The sequence below is a fragment of the Peromyscus maniculatus genome, chromosome 3, assembly GCF_049852395.1.
Source record: "Peromyscus maniculatus bairdii isolate BWxNUB_F1_BW_parent chromosome 3, HU_Pman_BW_mat_3.1, whole genome shotgun sequence".
NCBI classification, from domain to species: Eukaryota; Metazoa; Chordata; class Mammalia; order Rodentia; family Cricetidae; genus Peromyscus; species Peromyscus maniculatus.
In genome coordinates, this window is record NC_134854.1 from 66157496 (window position 1) to 66177705 (window position 20210).

A 20210-nucleotide genomic window follows, 5' to 3' on the forward strand; every position below is an offset into this window, starting at 1 on the left:
CCCAGCCAGCGGGCCCCCTCCCTCGCAGCCCGCTCTAGGCTCCTGCTGCAGCCGCTCCCGCAGCCCTGGCCCCTCCCCCTCCACCCGGCAGCCTGGCCTGTCACCGCAGATTAATGGTCTCCCCAACACCCCCGCCCCGCCAGTCCAGTGCCAAGCCAGCCAGAGTCAGGCAGAGACACCCAGAGATGGAGAGACGCCAGGTGACTGGCAGGGGCACCACACGCAGTCACATAGACGGACAGGCAGAGACCCACACACCGTAGGCTCTCGCACTTTGGGTCCAGGAGCAGGGCAGATGCCAGGCACCCAGGTGGGAAGAGAGAGAGGTAGGAACCAGAGAGGGAGAAGAGTGAGCCAGAGAAAGGCTATGTATGGGGTGAGGGGCATGTTCTGGAGGCAAGGCAAAGGGGCTGGAGACCTGGCAAGAACCCAGAGAGCCGGAGGCATGGGAGTAGGGCCAGAAGGCTGGCCAAGGGAGCCCAGGGCCGGGCAGCTCCCTCACAGGGCAGCAGCTACGGGCAAACACAGCCTAGAACAACAGTGTCCTGCTCTCCCGGGATTCTCGCTGCTAAGACCTCACCACTACTTTCCATCTTAGAAGGAAGGGCTGTGGGTGGTTTAGTGCTGTAACCCACCTCACTGCTAGGAGGGACAAGGAGACCAGAGAAGCCCTACAGCATAGAACTGAAAAGCCCGGCTCTTCTCTGGGCAGGGAGACAGGGACTCAGTCCCCCGACAGCTTTCTTTACATCACCAGCACTCCCTCCCCACCCATCAAGGGAAAGAAATCCTACTCTCCCACACTGGGGGGCACATGGCAGGCACCCCTAGGCCACCTGGTACACCACCTTGACCTACAAGAACCAAGGACTTCCTGACCTTGACTTGTGCGGTCCCTTCTAACTGAGGCCTTCTCCTGCTGCCCCAGTAATCGCCTCAGACACATCCGTCCCATCCCTCCAGCTGCCTTCTCTCAGCCACCATGGCCTTCCCAGGTGTCCCAGTTTCTAGTACCTGGAGTCACACACCCATCTACTGGTCCTCCACACCTGCTCTCTCCACCAGTCTTTCTCTACAAGCCTTCTCATCTCAACTCTTCCTTCCTGTGTCCCAGTTCCGGCGTTCCCCCCACCATCCCCCAGAACAGCTTCCCTTACTGACCAGCCCTTCACCCCGACCTGGACCACAGCCTTGGCGCTCCTCACCAATTCCAACTCCTCCAGGGTGAGCAGAGAACCATGCGCTTGGGCACCTACCTGGGTGACCTTCTCAGTGACATTGTGGGTCCGCTCTTTTATCTTGGGAGCGATAATTTCCCTGTCACTGGTGGGTGAAGCCAGGAAAGGGTCGCCTTTGAGGTCCACGAAGTTGAGGGTGATTTGGGGGATCTTGCTAATGGTGCGGTAGCGCACGAGGTCCGAGTCTGAGGTGGAGTTAAGCAGCCCACTGCGCAGGGGGTGCATGGCCCCTGGGGTGGAGAGACAAGGCTTGGTCAGATGCCCAGGCCAGGGGCTGATGGGAAGGCAGGCCACTGACACAAAGACTACAGTGAGACCAAACTCTGCCTGGCCAGGGCCAAGGGGGTGGGATAGTAAGCAGGGGGTAGCTTAGGAGAGCCATGGAAACAAGCAAGGACCGGCCGGCCCCTCTGCATTTTAAGGAAGCATGCCACCATGACGGGGAAGGCAGGAGAGAGGAGTAAAGGATCAGATCGTGTCGGGAGCCTCTGAATCTCGCTTGCCTCTTTCCAGTTCCATGGCCATCCCTGTTCCAGGATGTCCTGGGACAGCCAGCCCCTTGGGCCAGCAAGGGCTCTGTGAGTGTAAGAATGTAATGGGATGAATGGACATTTAATAGACTAAAAGGCCACTTAATGAGATTAAATAAGTACTTAATGGGATTTCCATCTCCCAGATTCTCAGGCCCCTAAGAGGCAGCAGAGAGAGGAAATGGTGGGCCTGGGACAGGGAAGGCTTGGCAGACAAGCCGGAAGCAAGGGGCTGGAGCAGGGCCTCCCAGGCCTGAGCCCTCACCGGTGCTAGCATGACGGGGTGGAGGGGGCAGCGCCCCGGCCCGCATTGCCTCAATGTCATCCGCCGAGGATGCCCGGCGCACGCTGGCGCAACTCTCTCGGGAGCGTGTCCGGGCCAGGCTGCAGCTGGAACCTGAGGCATCAGGGTTGAGACTTTGAGCTCTGGGTGATGGGTGAGGGCCTCGGACACTGGCCGCTGGTGAGGCAGATCCCGGGCCCACCAGAGCACGCCTCTCTTCTGCAGGCCCAAGCCCTGCCACATGGTTGTCCATGGCAGACACCTCATCCAGGGCCAGGGACTCACTGCTGGGCGCTGCAGGCGTGAGGTCCACATCCACCACCACTGCCCCGGGGGCTCCAGCACTGCCCATGCTTCCCGTCCGCACCGATGAGTCCCTGGCAGTCAGCGCCAACAAGGCAGGCAGCTTCAGGCGGAAGGTCTTGGCCCGACCTGTGGGGAAAGGGAGGCCTGTGGAGTGAGGGTTGACCAAAAAGAACTGGGGACCCTGACAGTGGAAGGCCCGCCCTCCCCTCCATACACAGTACCTGATTCTCCAAACCCAGACAATTCTATCTAAAACCAGTGGTCAGCTGCCCTTTCCCACCACCCTTAAGGCGGATGCCATGATTCCACAATTGCACTGGTTGGGACAGTAACACATTCAGAGACTGAGCTATGCCTTGGGTGGGTCGCTAAAGGCCACACGGTGAATGGGGAGTGATGCCAAAAGCTCTCTCCCACACCCTGCCACCTAGCAGCTGGCATCCATAGGGCTAGTGTCATTCAAACCCAAGAGGTGAGCTTGGTTGTTTTAATTAAACCCAAAAGAACGTCACCTGGGTAAAGCAGAGGATCTGAACCTTTGGGCCAACCAGGGGAGATGTTTACAGCCAAGGCCAGCATGCCTTCCCATCCTCTCCTCCATTAACCTCCACTCCTGGGACTTGGCCAGACCACAGAAGCGCTGAGTCTATGAGACGGAGCTTTCTAATGAGCTGATGGCTAATGCTGCTTCGGCAAGCACCCATCGTTCCTCCAGGGTGCGAGGTGGGGAACCAGGGGGCAAGGCTAGGAAACACGTGTTCTGCCTGAAGGGGCTGTGACGTGCGCCGCTGCTGCTGCGTGGGGCCGGTCTGTCCTGGTCCAGGTGGGGCAGACCAGATGATTCCTTGTTCCTTGCACCCTCACACATACACACTACTTCCCTTCCCACAGAACCAAGGTCCTGGGCGGCTCAGGGAAACAAGACCACATATTCCTGAGCTGGCTCAGTAGCTGGGCTGCACTTACCAGAGGCTAGCCAGCCGGTGGGGGCCCCCCTGTGATTGGTGTCACGAGCTGGGGACCCTACCATGTCCTTTTCCATCACCACTTCAAAGTTGAGGATGAACATGATGACGGCCCCATCCTCGTTCTTCACGGGCACCACGTCCACCAGGCACAGGAAACAGCTCCCTGCGGAGGAGGGAGGGCAGGAGCCGCGGTGACACCAGATCCTCCTCCCCACACGGGTGTGACGCGAAGTGACCAGGAAGGACCTCTGAACCCACTTCTACCGCACCCCTAGAGCCCAGCCTGATCCTGCACCTGGCTGTGCCGGAGTGCCAGCCAGTCTGCATTTCTTCCCTCGCTCCGTCTGTTCAACTCACCGCCTATCTCACTTCTCAGCCCTCTTTCCTATTTTCACCTCCTCTCTCTGGCCTGTGATCCTTTCTTCCTCCGTGTTTTCATCTGTATCCCCACCTTTTCAATGTGCCTTTGCTTTTCCCTCTTTCAAGGGGCAGGGACCCCATGCTTGAGTCCAGAATCTCTGAGCTCCAGGCCCAGCCCTGCTGCTAAATGATATACACATTTAAAAAAAAAAAAAAAAACTATTCAACATCCCTGTGCCTCATTTTCCTGGCCTATAGAATGGAATGGTAGTCACTCAAACTTGTGTGAGCAAGTCCTGACATGTGAACACTATAGATGGTTGAGTACAATATCTGCCTTGCCTCTGTTCTCTTTAGATTAGTTCCCAGACATTGTGTAGATCCACAAGATAAGTATGCAACTTGAAATCAAAAGTTTCAAAAACTTTGGGACCGCCACAGTTTCCAAGCATACAGTCTTCTTCCGAGCCATGAAAGTTCTGGACTAAGACATGCAGAAACCGAGAACACTGATCCCTCACCAGAGTCTGAGAAACACTGGTATCTCTCTTCACCTTCTTGTTCTTGACGACTCCTCTCCTTCCCCCAGAGCCCCTGGAGCAGGCCAAACACGCCTGCCAGTTCCCTTGGGCTCACTGAGGAACACACGGTCCAATGCCCTCCATGCTGATTTTTGAACTGAGGTGGACTCAGAGTGAGTACCCCTGCCAGGGTCAAGCGAAAAGCCCCACCTTCAGGAAGCCCTCCATGATGAATCGGAAAGGCACAATGACATCCTGGTCTTCTCACAGGGACCCAGACAGGTCATCGTCTCCTGTCTGTCATCATCCAGGCTTCCCTCGGCTCATCTGGCTTCTCTGCCTCCCAGTGGTCACATCCCTTCTGAAGGGCCCAACACCTAGAATAACTAATGTGCACTGGAAGCCAGAGATGGACCGTGGTGTCAGCAATGGTGACATGGAAGAGAGGAAATCAGGAAGGAGGAGGTTGGGGAAGAAGTGAAGAGTCACGTGGTCTCAGGAGAACCCTATCAACCCAGCCTCTGCCTCCCTTACCTCGCTATCCCGGAACCTCCCTAGGCCGGTCCATCTGCAGTCTGTCCCTCCCCATTTTACCCTGATCCCTGGCCCAGGTGTGCAGGAGGGGCGGTGACTGGAGTCGTGGGAAGAACGGAACCTGGAACTCATTTGATGCCTGTCAGCCAAGCCTGAGAGGTGGGTACTCAAGATGCAGAACTGTGCAAGCTGGGGCTAGGCCAGCCAGCTGTGAAGGGACTGGCTTTGGGAGACACTGGCCAACCACAGGGCAGACATGCTGGGCAGGTGACTGAGACCACAGCAGACGAGTGATTCTAGCAGCTGTGGCTTCTCCAGTGAAATGACAGCCTCCAAAACCCACTCAAACAAACCAGTACAGCGGTGAGGGCAAGACCCAGGAGGAGCCAGTCAAGAGCTCTCTGCCCCACCCAAGAACCCTGCACTCACCATAGCCAGGGCCCTCCTGCCCCTACCCGAGGGCCCTAAGCTCAGGAGCTCTGCCTGGGTGTCCCTTTAGCAGCTGCTCTTGTCCCCTGACCTCCGGCCTCTGACACACAGCTGTGGTGTTGAAGCTGCATGGGAGAGGGGGTGGCCTGGGCCCAGCTGGAGGCCGTTTGGCACCCAGACAGACAGCCTGGAGTTTATGCCCTAATATGGTGATGGCCGGCAGCGGCCTGAGCAGGATCTGGCCTCCTCAGGACTATGGGGAGGGAGGAGACCAAGAGACCACAGCCTGGGAGACCCCAGCACCTACCCTCAAGAGCCCCAGAGATCTAGGCCCCAAGCCACTGAGCTCACCAGGACATGTACCAAAGAAGCCTGGAATCGAGAACCTAGATGACTCTGGCTCTTCCAGATGACTTAGGGGCTCTGTCCCTAAAAGAGGCCACGAAATTCTGACCTGGAGTCTTCAGCACTCTGTCCCGGCTTCAGCCCAAACTATTCAGCAAGAGAAACTAAAGAGCCTGCTTCTCAGATGGCTACTTCAGACTTGCATCTCACATGGTGATCACAGGTCCCTGAATTTCAAGAGAATTGGTTTTAATTCTCCCGGGAACCGTCAAGATATGCCCCTCTCCCGGCACCAGCCTGCTTCCCACTTCCAGACACTCCTCCTTTGTTGATATTCAAGGCATTTTTCTTTTCAAATATCCTGTCAAAGGCCTGGTTGTTCCAAAAATGTGACACCTCCCACCCTCACCCTCTCTGATCACTGAGGGAAACAGAGATCGGGGGCACCGTGCATGAAGATATGCCTGGGCCCTTGAGGTACCATCTCACTTGCCAAGTTGGCCGAGTCTTATGTGACCTAACATGTCTCCAATCCCAGCTCTTTCACCAGGCCTGCCCATAGGACCCCACCCTGTAGTTGGCTAAAAGTATGGATGAGGTTCCTGAGGGTAAAAGAAGGATAGCCGGTCTCAGGGCAGGGCCCACAGGTGGTTGAAGCTAGGTACTAGCACAGAACAGATAGCCTGTGGTCAGCCTAGGCAGTCAGCTTCCCAGTGGCTGGGCTGTGCCCAGGGAGCCTAGGACACTGCCTATCTACCTAGCTTCTACGCAGCCTCAGGACCCCAGACAACTACTCTGTTCCTCCCCGGCTCCCACTCTGCTTGAGATCCCACCAGGGATCCAGCTCATCCAAGGACCAGGCAGCCTCAAGGGGCCCTGGGGCCAGAGCTCGGCAAGGCTGCAGTTCCACCCAGCACCACTCTGTGGCAGGCACTGCCCACATTCGAGAGGCAGGAAGCTCTAGGCGCACTCCAGAAAGGATGGGACTTGGGGGGGGATGCTGAAAGGGGACAAGCAGGGAGCCTCATCCTCTTTCTCGAAGAGGAGGTGGCACAAGCTGTGGGCCAGTCACCTTAGAGAGTGCTTGTCTGTCACACAAGGTGGGTCACACCTACTCCACAGGGCCAAAATCTGCATGAAATGACATAGGATACGACAGGCGTGGAGCCTGGCCTAAGGAGAGCTCTGCATACTCAGAAAGATGAACCCAGCAACTGGCCCCTGGGACAGTCTGATTTAAGTGACTAATCCCAAAACATACCCTTCCCCGCCGCAGCTCCAGCCAGGCTTCCGAGCCCCCATTCTGGGTGACAAGGCCTCCCTGCCCAGTCTAGGCCTGTCCTTGACACCCAGGATAGAAATAAGGACAGGGTTGGCAGGCATGCTAGACACTATCTACCTATAGAAAGTGGTAGAGCCTTTGTCTTGACCCCCCAGGACAGCCAGTCTCCCAGCAGCCTTCAGAGCCATGCTGTTCACTGTAGGTCACTAAGAGAGGAGGCACGGGAGGAACCCTGGCCCAGCAGGTTCAGCTCATTCTCACAGCAGAAAATGTCCCATTCAGACTACAGACCCTGGTTTCCTTGCATTTGGTGCCAAGTCACACTAAGGGGACCACTTTGGAGTGACATTACCCTGCCTGGTATCCTCACTCACCTAGGTCAGGCACCCATCCGGTGCTCCAAAACCTAGTTTCCCACCTATGGGTCCCACTGGCCCAGGCCTGCTTTAGCAGAAGCTACGGCAGGTTGGGAAGAGGAGGCCTGCAGATGACCTGAGCAGCCTTGGGCAAGTTGGTGAGGTCGGAATCCCACCCGGCACACCTGTACAGTAGCGCGCTTCATGGCTTCCCCACCACCTCATGGTCTCACTGCACATGCCAGCACAAGTGAAGCATTTGGGACAACGTGACCAAGAAGAGATCCCTGGTGCCTACCCTGACGGAGCCAGGTGTTCAGTGGGACCCTAATTTGGCATCTGGACAAGAAAGGGCAAGATAAAACCAACACAGCAGTGGATGTGCCCTGGGAAACTAAGATGTTCAGCCCCAACAATCAGGAGACCTGGACCCTTGCCCTCCCTCACGTCTGCTGTGTGGCTGCAGACAAACCCACCCCTCTGAACTCAGGCTCTCTATGGGTACCATGGGGACAAGTGATTCCTGCTCTGGGTGCCAGATGAGGTGACAGATGGCCTTATAGCAGCATCTGGAGCTGTAATGAGGCAGAGTAGCAGGTCCCTGCAGGGAAGGTGACCTCTAGCACCCTCATCCCGGTCTCCTCCCTTGCCCCACTCCAAGCAGAAGGAGCTGTGCCAAAATGGGCCCAAAGTCACACCGAGGGCAGGAAGGCTGAGGCTGCAGTTGGCCCTGTCCGCCCCCCAGGCAGAGGCTGTCTCCGGAGGAGCAGCCCAGGGCTGTGCAGTGTCAGGTTATATTTAGCCTGGTGGCGGCGACAGGAAGATGCAGCGGGAGCCGCTTCTGGCCAAGGGCCACCGTGTCGCTAACACCACTCTCATGGACAGCCAGGGGGGCTAGGGACGGCCAGGGACATTGCAGGCTTAGGGGACGGGATGGGGGAGTCTGAGGGGCCAGCCAGTCAATGAGTGTGTGTCCCCATGTGATAGCATGTGTATGTGTGTATCAGATTAAGAGTCCAATCCTATGCTCCTGAACCCAGGAACTGAGCTGTAGGGGATCCTAGGGGTACTCCCTGACAGGCAGGTTTGGGAAGCCACAAGCCAGACTCCAAATCGCCTCCAGACGCGCTCCTCCACCACCCTTGCCACCGGAACCTGCCAACAATCTCGGGGTAGGGCCAGGGCCACTGTGGGCATCTAATTTCCTGCTAAAACCAACAGCCTACGGCATGCTTCAGTCATCTCTTCAGACTGCAACTCCTCAAAAGACAACCTTCATCCAGGAAAGCTCAAGATGGCTGTGCTCCAGGGTCCTGGGGCCATGCCACCTCTTGGATTATAAGTGAGAGTCATGCCCTCTGCCTTAAGAAGGTAAAGTCCCTGAGAGAGAACCCAGTCAGTAAAGGTGCCTGCCACCAAGTCTGCCAACCTGAGCTTGATCCCTGGGACCCAACATCATGATAGAAGGAGAGAACTGCCTCCTGCACGTTGTCCTCTGACCTACTCAAACATACCATCACACACACACACACACACACACACACACACACACACACACACACTTATACATTCATATATACGTATCTGTGTGTGTGTAATATTTTTCTAGAAAGGTGGTGGGGAAAGCTGCCTCCACCACGATACCCACAGCCCCAGCAACACCCCTCATGCTGCTGACCCTCCTGCTTCCTCCCATCCTCATCCCTCCCAGGCCGCTCTGCAGAGGGTTTACTGAATCATCCCACATGGATGCTTCTCTCTGGAAACTCATCCCATACCACACCCTTTGAAGAAGATACGTCCACAAGCTGGCTTGTGGGGTGAGTAACCTCAACCCCAGCATCCAAACCTGCACCAGAGAGACTGCCTTCACAGCAAGTGTTGAGTGCATAGCTTTGGGCCGTCTCCCAATGACCTGCAGTTTGAGCCAGTGTGAATACAATGTGTCCCTACCTCTCACCTCCCCTCTAGATCCAAGGGCATTGACCACTCTTTCAATATAGGGTTACCCCCCATTCTTAGTGTGGACAGACTGAGCCACCAAGGGGACTCAGGTGTTTTTCCCAAAGCAACACGACATTTGGTTACCAGTTACTATCAAACAAGATGTCACTTGGAACCTAAGTGAACCATGTCAGCTGTTTCAATTTCTGAGCCTTGCTCCTTTCTGCTTTCTGGCCGCTTCATGGTGACTCTGACCCCCATATTTGCAGCTGTCAATGGGCATCAGGGGCACAGATCTGTCACTGTTCATCCGAGGGACAATCCTGGGGTCTCTGCCCTCTTCTGGGGTGCTGTAAGCTCCTACAACTGTCCTCCATCTTGGCTCCCCGAACACCGGTGAGGCCCCAAAGAGCTGTAATAAGGCTCTGCCGTTGGTCTTGGAGCAGGCACAGCTGTTTGATCATTAAGAGGACGATTCCTACTGGCTTGCCCTCCCATAGGACACTGTGAAACACCCATAGCAAATACCCTTGTCGGTAAAGGTCTCCTGAAAAGTCAGGTAGCCCATTCAAAAATAGAAACATAGGACCATGACCCAAACAAACTTGAAAACTGGCATTATTTGTGGGGCTCAGAGTCATCTCCCCAGAGAACCAACAAAGTTAACAGATGAACACCAAGAACTAAGAAAAGAGCTACCCCAGGTAGACCAGCCACGAAACACACAGCTTCAAACAATCAGAAAGCAGGGTCAGGAAACAGGATGGTACTGGCGCGGTCGTCCACACCTGAAACCCCAGCACTCAAAGCTGGCCTTGGCTTCATAGTGAGTCCGAGGCCTCAGAAAACAGGGAGGGGCCAGCAGAGGGGCTCAGGGGAAAAGCACCTGCTGTGCAAGCCCGATGACCTGAGTCTGACCACCCCCCCCCCCCCAGAGCCAACGACGGAAAGAGAGAGCCAACCCCGGAAGTTGTCTTCTGGCCTCTCTCTACACAAGCACCATGATGTGCACAATCACACACACGTAAAGTAAGTCTTTAAAGGTCTTTTTCTTTTGTCCTTATCCTTCTGTGCCCGTGTGTGTGCATATCTGTGTAAGTGGATGCACATGTGCCATGATACGCATGTGGAAGTCAGAAGACATCCTCGGGTATTGTTTTACCACGGCACACTCCAGCCTAACTGGCTCACGAGCTTCCCAGGATCCTTCTGTCTCCACTTTCCGTTTTACCTAGAAGCACGGGGTTACAGTCACGTGCTACCGCGCCCAGCTTTCACACGGGTCCTGGAGATGCAAACTCAGATCCTCACACTTTTCCAACAAGCACTTTATCCACTGAGCCATGCCCCCAGCCACATAGTCTCTTTTTCAATAACAATGACTATGGAGCAGGAATGGGTAGCCAAAAATGCAGAGGTAAGAAAATAAAACTTTAGATCAATAAAGTGTATGGAAATGAGCTGGCCCATAGAGAGATGGTCCAGGATCTTCCTGAAACTTATAAAGCTGTCAATTCTTCTAACTAACCTACAAGACCAAACCTAATTCTGATCGAGGCTCTAGTGAAGCCAGCATGTGGGGCACACTTGTTATCTGAACATGCAGAGGGCAGAAGCAGGATAGTGAGTTCCAAGCCAGCCTAGGATGTATGGAGAGATACTGACTCAAAAATTAATTAATTAATCAATTAAAATAAACAAATGAAAGTTAAAAAGAAGAAGGAAAAAAATCCAAGTATGGCTTGCCATTATCCAAACCCATGGGAGGCTGGGGCAGTGGGATTGTTACAGTTCAAGACAAGCCTGGGCTACTACATACATAGTGAGTCCCAAGAACAGTATAAGATCTTATCTAATAAATAAATAAATAAACTACTTTTTAAATTTAAAAAGTGGGAGACTTCGCCTTTTTGATTCCTGAGACACAGTAAACACCACAGTGTTGCGCTTCGTCGATGTTTTATGTGTTCTGACGAACAAACTGATGGGTATTTGGGGCAGAATGCAATGTTCTGAGGCAGATCCATGGTTACACAGCAAAGTAACCTATGCTAAAGGTGCCCCACAAAGCAATGGAAAAAAACAGACTAGATGTGTTGGGAAAGTTGGCTCCTTACATGGAAAAAAGTACAACCTGATCCTTACTTGTCACTACATCCAGGGGGGGCTCAGGGTGGATCCAACACCCAGCTGAGGAAGGTGAGACCAAGGAGCCAGAGGAGAGAAGAGGACCTGTGGGGACCTCAGCCTTTGCATAGGAACGGGGCTTCAGTAGAACTTCAGAAGCACAAACAAAACTAAAAGTCGATGGTTCGTTTGTATCCAAACTAAGAGTCTTTGTTGTATTAGCTGAACAGAGACCAAGAGGGAGAAGGCATTCACAATTCAAACAAGAAATTGACATGGGAAATACACACTGTATTTGTCTGTATTTCTAGAACACCCAAGCATCCCCCTGGAAATCCACAGGAACAAAAGAGAACAGTCTCATGGAAAGATAATAAGCAAAGGATACAAATCAAGCAATGGACAGGAATGAAAGCTCCAACAGCTATCAAGCCTAAAAGAGATACTCTGACCTACAAAAAAGTCAAAGGAACTCAAACGAAAGCAACAAGCCCACAAGACTGGCAAAAATTAGAAAGGGAGATGACGCCGAAATTTGGCAGAGGTGGGAGAGTATGGGAGTCTCCACGCAGGAGGCAGACAACGGGGTTGGCTGCTCAGGTGCTCAGTGGGGCAACAGTTGGCTCAGAAGCCCCATGGCCTGCATTCCAGCAACTTCATGTCTAGGCATGCAGCCCACAGACAGCCTCACATGAGTCTAGAAGGGACGGTGTAAGAGAGTGTTCAATGTGGCCCTGCCGCCGGTGGCGGAGAGGTGAAGACTATCTGGGGTCCTTCGCTGGGACAGTGAGCAAGGAAAACATGCTCCAGCATGGGAAAGCACCGACTGGACACCCAGTGGCGGCCCACCTGTATAGAAAGTCATGCTCCTGGATAAGAAAAGGGAGTGTGCTAGAATACGGTACGCAGCACAATACCATTTGCATAAATTAAATCCATATGCATCTATCCAGGCAAAACACACATTTGCAAGAACATATGCAAGCAGCACATTCCTAGGAGCGTATTTGAACGGCCGCCTGTGAGGAGTGTCACCGAACTGAGAAGTGAGATTTAAAAAAAAAAAAAGTCGAAAAGGAAAGGAAAGAAAAAGAGAAAAACAGTAACCAAGTATTGGGGCCTCACTAATTTGAGGAGCTGAGCCTACAGGGATCTAGACGGGGAGAGGAAGGACAGGCAGAGGTGCTGTGAGGACCACACAGCAGACAACCTTACTCCCACGGTATCGCCTGTGACCACGAGGTGATGCCCGCTGAGTGACAAGCAGACAGCCCTGGCATGGCATGCTGCTGTGTTGGTACTTGTTTGGGAAATGCCCTCAACCCAGCAGGCAGGGGACAAGTGCTTTGATCCACTTTAGAAACAAAAGCCACCGAAGCTCTCAGATTCCAGCCAAGCTCAGGCCTCCTGAGGCCCAGGGCTCATCAGACCCCAGGAGAAGCTTATGCAAGGTCGTCCACACGGGGCTCTAGAGCAGAGAGAAACTGGGCCAGAGGTCCCCTTCAGGCCCCCACCTGCACGGTACGGCCCTTAGCCTCTGCAAGCAAGAGTTTCCCCTCCTGGAAAATGACTGAGAAATTTTACCAGAAGAAGGCTGCAAAGACCACCATTTACCCACTATGAAATGAAGTCACCTGGGAGTACCTAAGTGCCACCAAGAGCCACGAGCTCCAGCTGACTTGGCCAAAGCTTTGTTCCCCTCTCAGGCCTCCTCTCATTCCTTCTGAGTGAAGAGGCTATGAGGCCCACATGACCTCCGTGCACGGTATGACCTCCCACACTCAGCAAAGCAGGAGGGCACCCAGATATTCCTCTGGCTCCCCCCCTCCACCTCTCCCACCCTAGCACTCTGTCATCCCAAGGTTTTTCACAGAATGGGACACTAAGGCCCAGAGATAAGAAGTAATTTTCCCAAGGCCACACAGTTCATAATCAAGTTAGAAACCGCCCCCCCTCCCCCGTCATCTAACGCCAAGAATAAGGCTTCTGCCACACAGGACTGCCCGGTTTGCTCATTCATTTAGCAAAAATATGCCGATATTGAGCTCCTACAACGTGCTAGGCATGCAGATAAAAATATCGTTCAGCCTAGTTGGGATGATGGGCACCACAAATTTATCCAGGACCAGACTGAGGTAAATACAAATAAAGGCAAGATATTACCCAGCCTGCTGGGTAATTCTAGACCCGCCTACAAGTGCCCAACCCCAGCACACAGCCCAGAGGTCTTTATGGACAATAAGGGGCATCACCAGTCACTGGGCCCCTCCTGAGCTGGTATCGAGTCCAGCATCCTGATTCCAGCATCCCTCCCAGCTCTTCTCTGACCCTGACCCCAGATCTCCCTGCATGTCAGGCGGAGAAGTCTGTCACTCCCTCCTCACCCAGGGGGCCAAATACCACTGTTCTCCTGACCGCACACAAAATGGGAAGGCAGGTTTGGAGGAGAGGGGCAATTCTTAGGCCAGCAAATGTTCTCTAGGAGAGGTGGTCAGGCCCCCTCGGGGATGCTGAGCAGGAAAGGGCTTCCCTAGAACTCTCAGATCACACGGCCCAGGCAGCCACCCGGGCTCACCCCATCTCACACCACTGAGCTGGCTCTCCTGCTGCTCCAGTCCCCCTCCCCAGAGCCCAAGGCCACTGTCAACTCTGCTTCCACCTAGACAGCTCTGCACAAATATTTACATAGTTCCTCTGGGGCTCTGGAGACACCACACACAGGAGCAGGAGGCTGGGATACTGTCCAGGCCCAGGGGCTCTGAGGAGCCAGCACCCCTCTATCCTCATAGACCGGAAGCCCCCAGCAGCCTCAGGCAGCCCAGCACAGGGCATCTGGGAGAAAAGTGCTCAGCAGAGGCAGCTGGAGGCAGGCCCAGTCAGAGACTATCACCTGCCCCAGGCTCCACACAACCATCCCGACCAGGATGACAGGAATATCTGTGCTCCTGAGACAGAGCACACCTTTAATCCTAGCAGAGGCAGGTGGGTCTCTTTGGAATTCAAGGACATCCTGATTTACATAGCAAGTTCCAGGACAGCCAGGGGTACAGAATAAAACAAAAACAGAAAAGAGTGGGGTAAACACAACAATGGCTCTGGCCCTATGGGAAAGCTCTAAGTTTAAGGCCTTGACTTCTCCTAGGAAGGCTCCAGGCTGAGTCCCATGCACAGAGCACAGAAACAGCCAGACACTGACCTCTGAACTCTGCCTTCCCCTCAAAACCTCCCTCTTCACAGAAAGCATCTTTTCACCAACTCAGACACCACATGACTGGGGATAGGGGTCGGAACAGTGTCTGACAGAAGATGGCCACAGCAGTGGCCGAGCAGGACCTCTGATTTAAGTGAACAGGGAAGGTGGGGAAGACAGAAAACCAGGACTGAAGGCCTGGGTTCTAGCGGGTGGCGGAATGCCCAGAGGCTGGAGACTGGTACCTGAACACCTGGGAAAGCAGGGTGTGAATCAGGGGACAGCAGGGTAGCAAATGTGGAGCCGCAGCACCCTGGGGAGCCGGCCTGGGCCCAAGGTCCCAACCCCTCCCCCTCAGCCACAGCATCAGCTGGAGCAGTGGGGACCCTCTGACCTTGTTGCCATAGCAACTGGCCTGCAGCTGGAGTGAAGAAGCCAATAGACTCTTCTCCAGAGACACCCCCCATCTCCACCCACACACAGGCTCCTGGGGACACAGGGACATAGAGAGAGGGACAGGACAGTCAGAGGTATGGTGAGACGGATAAAGCCTTTCAGACTAAGGCCTTGGGAACTGTGGGTGAGTAAACAGGACACGGGAGACAGGGAAAGAAGCAAGAAGAAGGCTCCAGGGTGCTGAAGGTACAGAAGAAACAGACAAAGGGGGAAGGAGGCAAAGGGGCAGGCCAGACAGGCAGGTCGGAGACAAAGGCAGGGAGGCCTGAGCGTCGGGAGGGAGAAGTGCCAGGAGGATGGGGCACAGTGGGGGGCGGGGCACAGCAGCGGGGGGCGGGGCACAGCGGCGGGGGGCGGGGCACAGGAGCGGGGGGCGGGGCACAGCAGTGGGGAGGAGGCAGCGGAGAGGGGGAACAAAGAACAGAGACAATAGAAGGGACAGGGAGAGGAAGAGCCACATCTCCCCCCACCCCACCCGCTATGGCAGTGTAGGGTAAGGTGTGTCCCCAGCCAGCACCTGCTGTCTGAGGTGCCTCCACAGAAATGCCACATCCTGCCGGACCTGCACCACAGGGTTCGGTTCACAGTTCCACTCTGATCCTGGGCCTGACTTAAGGGGCACCAGCCTAAGGCCAGTGAACCGGGCACACTGTGTCTCCTCCTCCACCCATCCTCCCCCAGTCTAGCTTCCCCACCTCCCAGCAGCCCCAGCAACTAAATAATGGGGCTGTCTGGCTCCAGACCCTGAGACTGCACAGAGCTGAGTTAGAGGCTCCGACACAGCACAGCTGTCCTTAGCGGCGCCTGCCAGCAAAAGGCCCTGCCTCCTCCCCCAGCCATTCCCCCTCCCTGGGGCTGCGGCCTGAGGACCTACTCCCCCAGGGCTGGCCCAGGCAGACACCCTGGGAAAGGCTTGGACAAAAGCAGGGTGGCATTGGCACATTTCTTCTCTGACTTTGTGCATGCCCATGCATCAATATGCACGCGCACTTGCGCATGCACACACACACACACACACACACAGGAAGCCCAGGTCAGGCAGGAAGGATGGCATGAGGGACTTTGTATCTATCACAAGGCAGAGGACAGAGAGGCTGAAGAGTCTGTCTGCATTACCCTCAGCCTAGAATGCCAAGGTAAGTGGGGCCCCAGGTAGCTGAGGGCCTAGGCCAACCTCTTGGCCACTGGGAGTTACCTGATCCCCATGGAAACTAGGTGAGAACAAAGAAGGGGTGGAAGTGGCAGCTGGCATAGGGTTTCCTGGGTCACTGCCCCCATTTGGAGAAGCAACCTGGAGAAGGCAAGAGCGTGGGCTTGCACAGAGACTTGGATTCTAGGCCCCTTCCCTCCAGGGATACACTGGTCATGGGACCTCCACCATGAGACTTCTCCACCTGCTACCCGAATGGCTGGATTAGGTGGCCTTAAGATTCCATGACAGCTCCTCTTCGGGAGTCTCTCAAAGAAGTCAGCATGGGCCAAAAAGGTCCATGCTACCTGAGAAGGCAACATCCATGCCACAGCCAAAGGCAAAATCGGTCCCACCTCTCTGCTGCCAAGGGGTCACATCCACAAACACAGCAATGTCCGCCATGGGACTGGAGTGTGGCTCACAGCGGAAGACCCTGTATCATGAGCGTTTTCTCAAAAGTTCAGCACCCTTGCCAGGTCTAGTGAGGCAAGCCTATCATCCCAGCTACTTTGGAGGCTGAAGAAGTTCAAGACCCACCTAGGCTACAGGGTGAGTTCAAGGCTAGACTGGACAATTTAGTGAGATGCCATCTCAAAACAAATAAATGTAGGGCCAGGTGTGGTGGTGCACACCTTTAATCCCAGCACTTGGGAGGCAGACAGATGACAATGTTGAGGCAATGCTAGCTGTATCCACATGGTGAGCCCCTGCCAAAAAACAAAGGGAGGGGGAGGTAACTGTGGCAAGACGGAGCAGCAGGTCCAGGTGCTTCCCACACAAGCTGACAACCTGAGTTTGATCCCTGGAACTCCTATAAAGGTTCAAGGAGAGAACCAACTCCATGAAATTGTCCTCTGACTACACACACACACACACACACACACACACACACACACACACAGGGATCTGGCTTTGACCGCCCCAGTTCTGAAGAAAAAGAAACCCCAGCATCCCAAGTAAGCATTGAAACAAATTTGTGGAAATCAATCAGTTTGGCTGGTGGGAGACTTCCCACATTACACCTGACCCCAGGACTTATGGGTTCATATGCATACACCTGTGATTTGGAAACTTAAGTTTTCAGTGTGTGGAACCTTCTAGTCCTGTGGTGTCATTGTCAATCCATGGCACACGGTAGACCAGCGTGACATGGCCCTGGTCAGACAGGCGCGAACTCCACTCCAAGTGCTGGTGCTTTCGACCTGTGTGACTCAGGGAACAGTATTCCCCCCCCCCCCAAGGGTTTCTCTGTGTAGTTTTGGTGTCCTGGATCTTGCTCTGTAGACCAGGCTGGCCTCGAACTCAGAGATCTGCCTGCCTCTGCTTCCTGAGTGCTGGGATTAAAGGCTCACGCCACCCACCGCTCAGCCAGGGAACAAACGGGCTTAATTTCTCTGAACTTCAGTTTCATCATCCTTAGGAGATAAAAAGTGGTATCTGCATCTCAAGGATGCTGTGAGGATTACACAAGAGAACACACAGCCCAGTGTCTGTAAGCTTCCGCTACTTCATCCCCTCCCTGCCTGCCAGCCAGAACCCCAATTTGCACAAGCAAACTCTCCGGCAAAGGGCCACTGTGTATGCCCCCACCCTCCCCGAGTGCTGTCCAAGAACATCACAGGCTACACACCCGAAAAGGAAGCCCCCTAAGGACGCCAGCCTTCACAGGCAGCCTCTCCACCCTGGCTCAGCAAAGGCCTGGGGCGTGCAGGAACCTTCCTGTAGGCAGCTCTGAGCTGGGTTCCCAGGATTGCAGTGAAACGTATGACATATTCACTGGTGAAAAAACGGAATTCTAGAACCCCCTCCCAGCCCTCCTCTACCCACTAGCCCACCACCTCACTGACCTCCCCGAGCAGAGCCCACCCAGCAGCACAAGCCCAGTGGGAGAGCAGCTCCACCCACTGTGTTTATCCGCTCTCTCCTTCGCTCTCTCCGGATGCACAGAGCAGCTGGGTGGGGAGGTGGTGGCTGAGCAGAGACACCTGGCCAAGAGGGAACTGAGGGCGGGGCAGGGTATTCTGCGGACCAGACAAAGGGAACCAAGGGAACCGAGGTTGTGGGAAGAAGTGTAGTTGAAGTGCAGAAGAGAAAGGAAGGAAGGGGAGTGACAGCAGACACAGGCCTTCTGCCGCACCCTCCCTGACATCTTCCAGGAAGTCACCTGGCACAGGCTGACCTACAGGTAGCTAGCCTGAATCCTGTGGCTGGGAGTCAGCGCCAGCCTCCAGCTTGCTCTATTACCGCCATCCACGCACGCAACTACTATCCCTGCCTGGTCAAATGCCAGCCTGCCTAGCTCAACATGACATCTGCCAAAGAGGAAAGTACGGAAGGTGCCAGGGCCCCTCGCCCTTAGCAGCTCCAAGTCCATCTGGAAAACCAAACCCACCAGAGTTGAGCCCTAGGCCACACCCGCCCCGAGACATAGGGCCACGCCCCCGCCCGGGTCCCGCCCCCACGGAACCCGCACAGTTCACCAGCCTCCCGCAACCACAGATTCCACCCCTCTGTTCCCCCCACACACCCCTGTTCGTTCTCTCGAGGCCCGGCCCCTTGCCATAGCCACGCCCCGGCCCCGCCTACCATCTTTCCGGTAGAAGGCGATCTCCACTTTGCGCTCCTCGGCGCCCAGCAGGGCCTGCGCGATCTGCGCGGCGGCACGGCGCTGCGTGCGCGGCCCGTGCAGGAAGTCGCAGGTGCAGGGCCGCTGCATCACTTCGGCCCGCGAATATCCGCACAGCTCGCAGAAGCCGTCGTTGCAGTAGATGACGGCGCAGTTCTCTACGCGGGCGTTAGCGATGATGAACTTGCGGCCTGGGGGGGGGGCGAGGGGGGAGAGAGGCGGGGATGAAGGCGCACGTGAGCGGGGACACCAGTCTCGGGGGCTCCCGGCCCTTCCCCACATTCGCTCGTCACATACTGCCGTCCGACACTCCTCCGCATCAGGGAGGGGGGGCGCCCAACCCCGGCCGAACGCAGCTGTGCCCTGACACAGGTGCCTCAACCGGGCGCGGCCTGGCGACACGCCCCCCCCCCAACCCCCGGCCCGCCGGCTGGCTGCGTGGCTTCCCCCCGGGCAAAAAGCCAGCGGCCAAGGCCGGCCTGGGCGGGTGTCAGCAACGCGTGTCAGCAGCCGCGGCGGAGGGATAAACACAGCCTGGAAAGGGAGCATGGGAAGGGCAGGAGATGGCGGCCAGCCTCCCCTTTGCACCAGCTCCTCTGGTTTCTTCCTCTTGATAGAGGACGCTCCCTAGAAAACTAGTCCCTCAAGTACCCCCAGACTCCTTCTGATCAGTGCCTACTATGACTTTCACACCCTATCCGCAGGCTGTCAGAAGCTGAGGAGTGGGTGAACCAAAGAATGGGGGAGTGAACTAGTAGACCTGGACAACCCAGCAAGGTGGCTGTTAGAGTCGTCATTTTATGGATGAACTCAAGAGAAGTTCAGCCCAATGCCCAAGTCTAGCAGCTCATTCATAGTGAAACTAGCTTTTGAATCTTGTCTGGCAGGACAGCTTGGGGTCACAGGCAGACGTCCAAGGTCATGCAGAGCAAGGAAAGCAACCTGCAGCTTCACACCCTAGAGCCTGCAGCTCCCTAGAGTCCAGAGGTGGGCCCAAGACACTGGCCCACTGGGAGAAAACAAATCTTGGGAAAGATGACCTCCTCTAGAGATATGAAGCCTTCCTCTGCCACCCTGACCAAAAAAAAAAAGGAAGTCTGATAGACCCATTTCATCTAGACTTGGCTCACCCACCCACACCTGCCCCACGGTCCAGGCAGGAGGATGAGCAGCAAGTCAGTGGCAACCTCAGTGTGTGCCCAAGGGAGATGTTCACGGATAGGAGCCTTCTATAAACAGAAATGCTGGCCCCTTTGGTCTTTAGTGCCGGGATGCGCAGTTGAAGTTGGACTGTCTCCTTCCCTCCGCATCTTCGGACTGCGGCTCTGCACAGTCCGGAGGGCAAACCCCAGGCTGCGCAGCAGGGATCCCTGCAGCGAGGCCAGCCTATCAGGACCTGGCCTCCTGGCTGCTGCCATCTTTGCCCTGCCCTCGAGAAAGTTACTTTTGAGAGCTGGGTCATCTTTAGGTCAGTTCCCAAGGCCTACTGGAACTCCCAAGCGAGCATCAACCCAGGTCAGAGC

General features: G+C 55.3%; 1 protein-coding gene across 4 annotated transcripts in view; it reads right to left on the reverse strand.

Annotated features, from left to right (window-relative positions):
- Kcnh2 (potassium voltage-gated channel subfamily H member 2) overlaps positions 1-20210 on the reverse strand; it is a 50814-nt gene that overhangs the window by 10201 nt on the left and 20403 nt on the right. For 2 of the 4 annotated variants that reach the window (XM_076566688.1, XM_042273208.2), the window contains exons 2-6: positions 18648-18878; positions 3324-3488; positions 2337-2483; positions 2034-2165; positions 1257-1468 (exon numbers count right to left, since the gene is read on the reverse strand). In XM_076566688.1, the coding sequence (XP_076422803.1) occupies positions 1257-1468; positions 2034-2165; positions 2337-2483; positions 3324-3488; positions 18648-18777 (786 nt within the window). In that variant the 5' untranslated portion in view covers positions 18778-18878. Of the gene's footprint in view, positions 1-1256; positions 1469-2033; positions 2484-3323; positions 3489-18647; positions 18879-20210 lie in introns of all 4 variants that reach the window. The other 2 variants (XM_076566687.1, XM_006996350.3) reach the window with 1 other exon arrangement.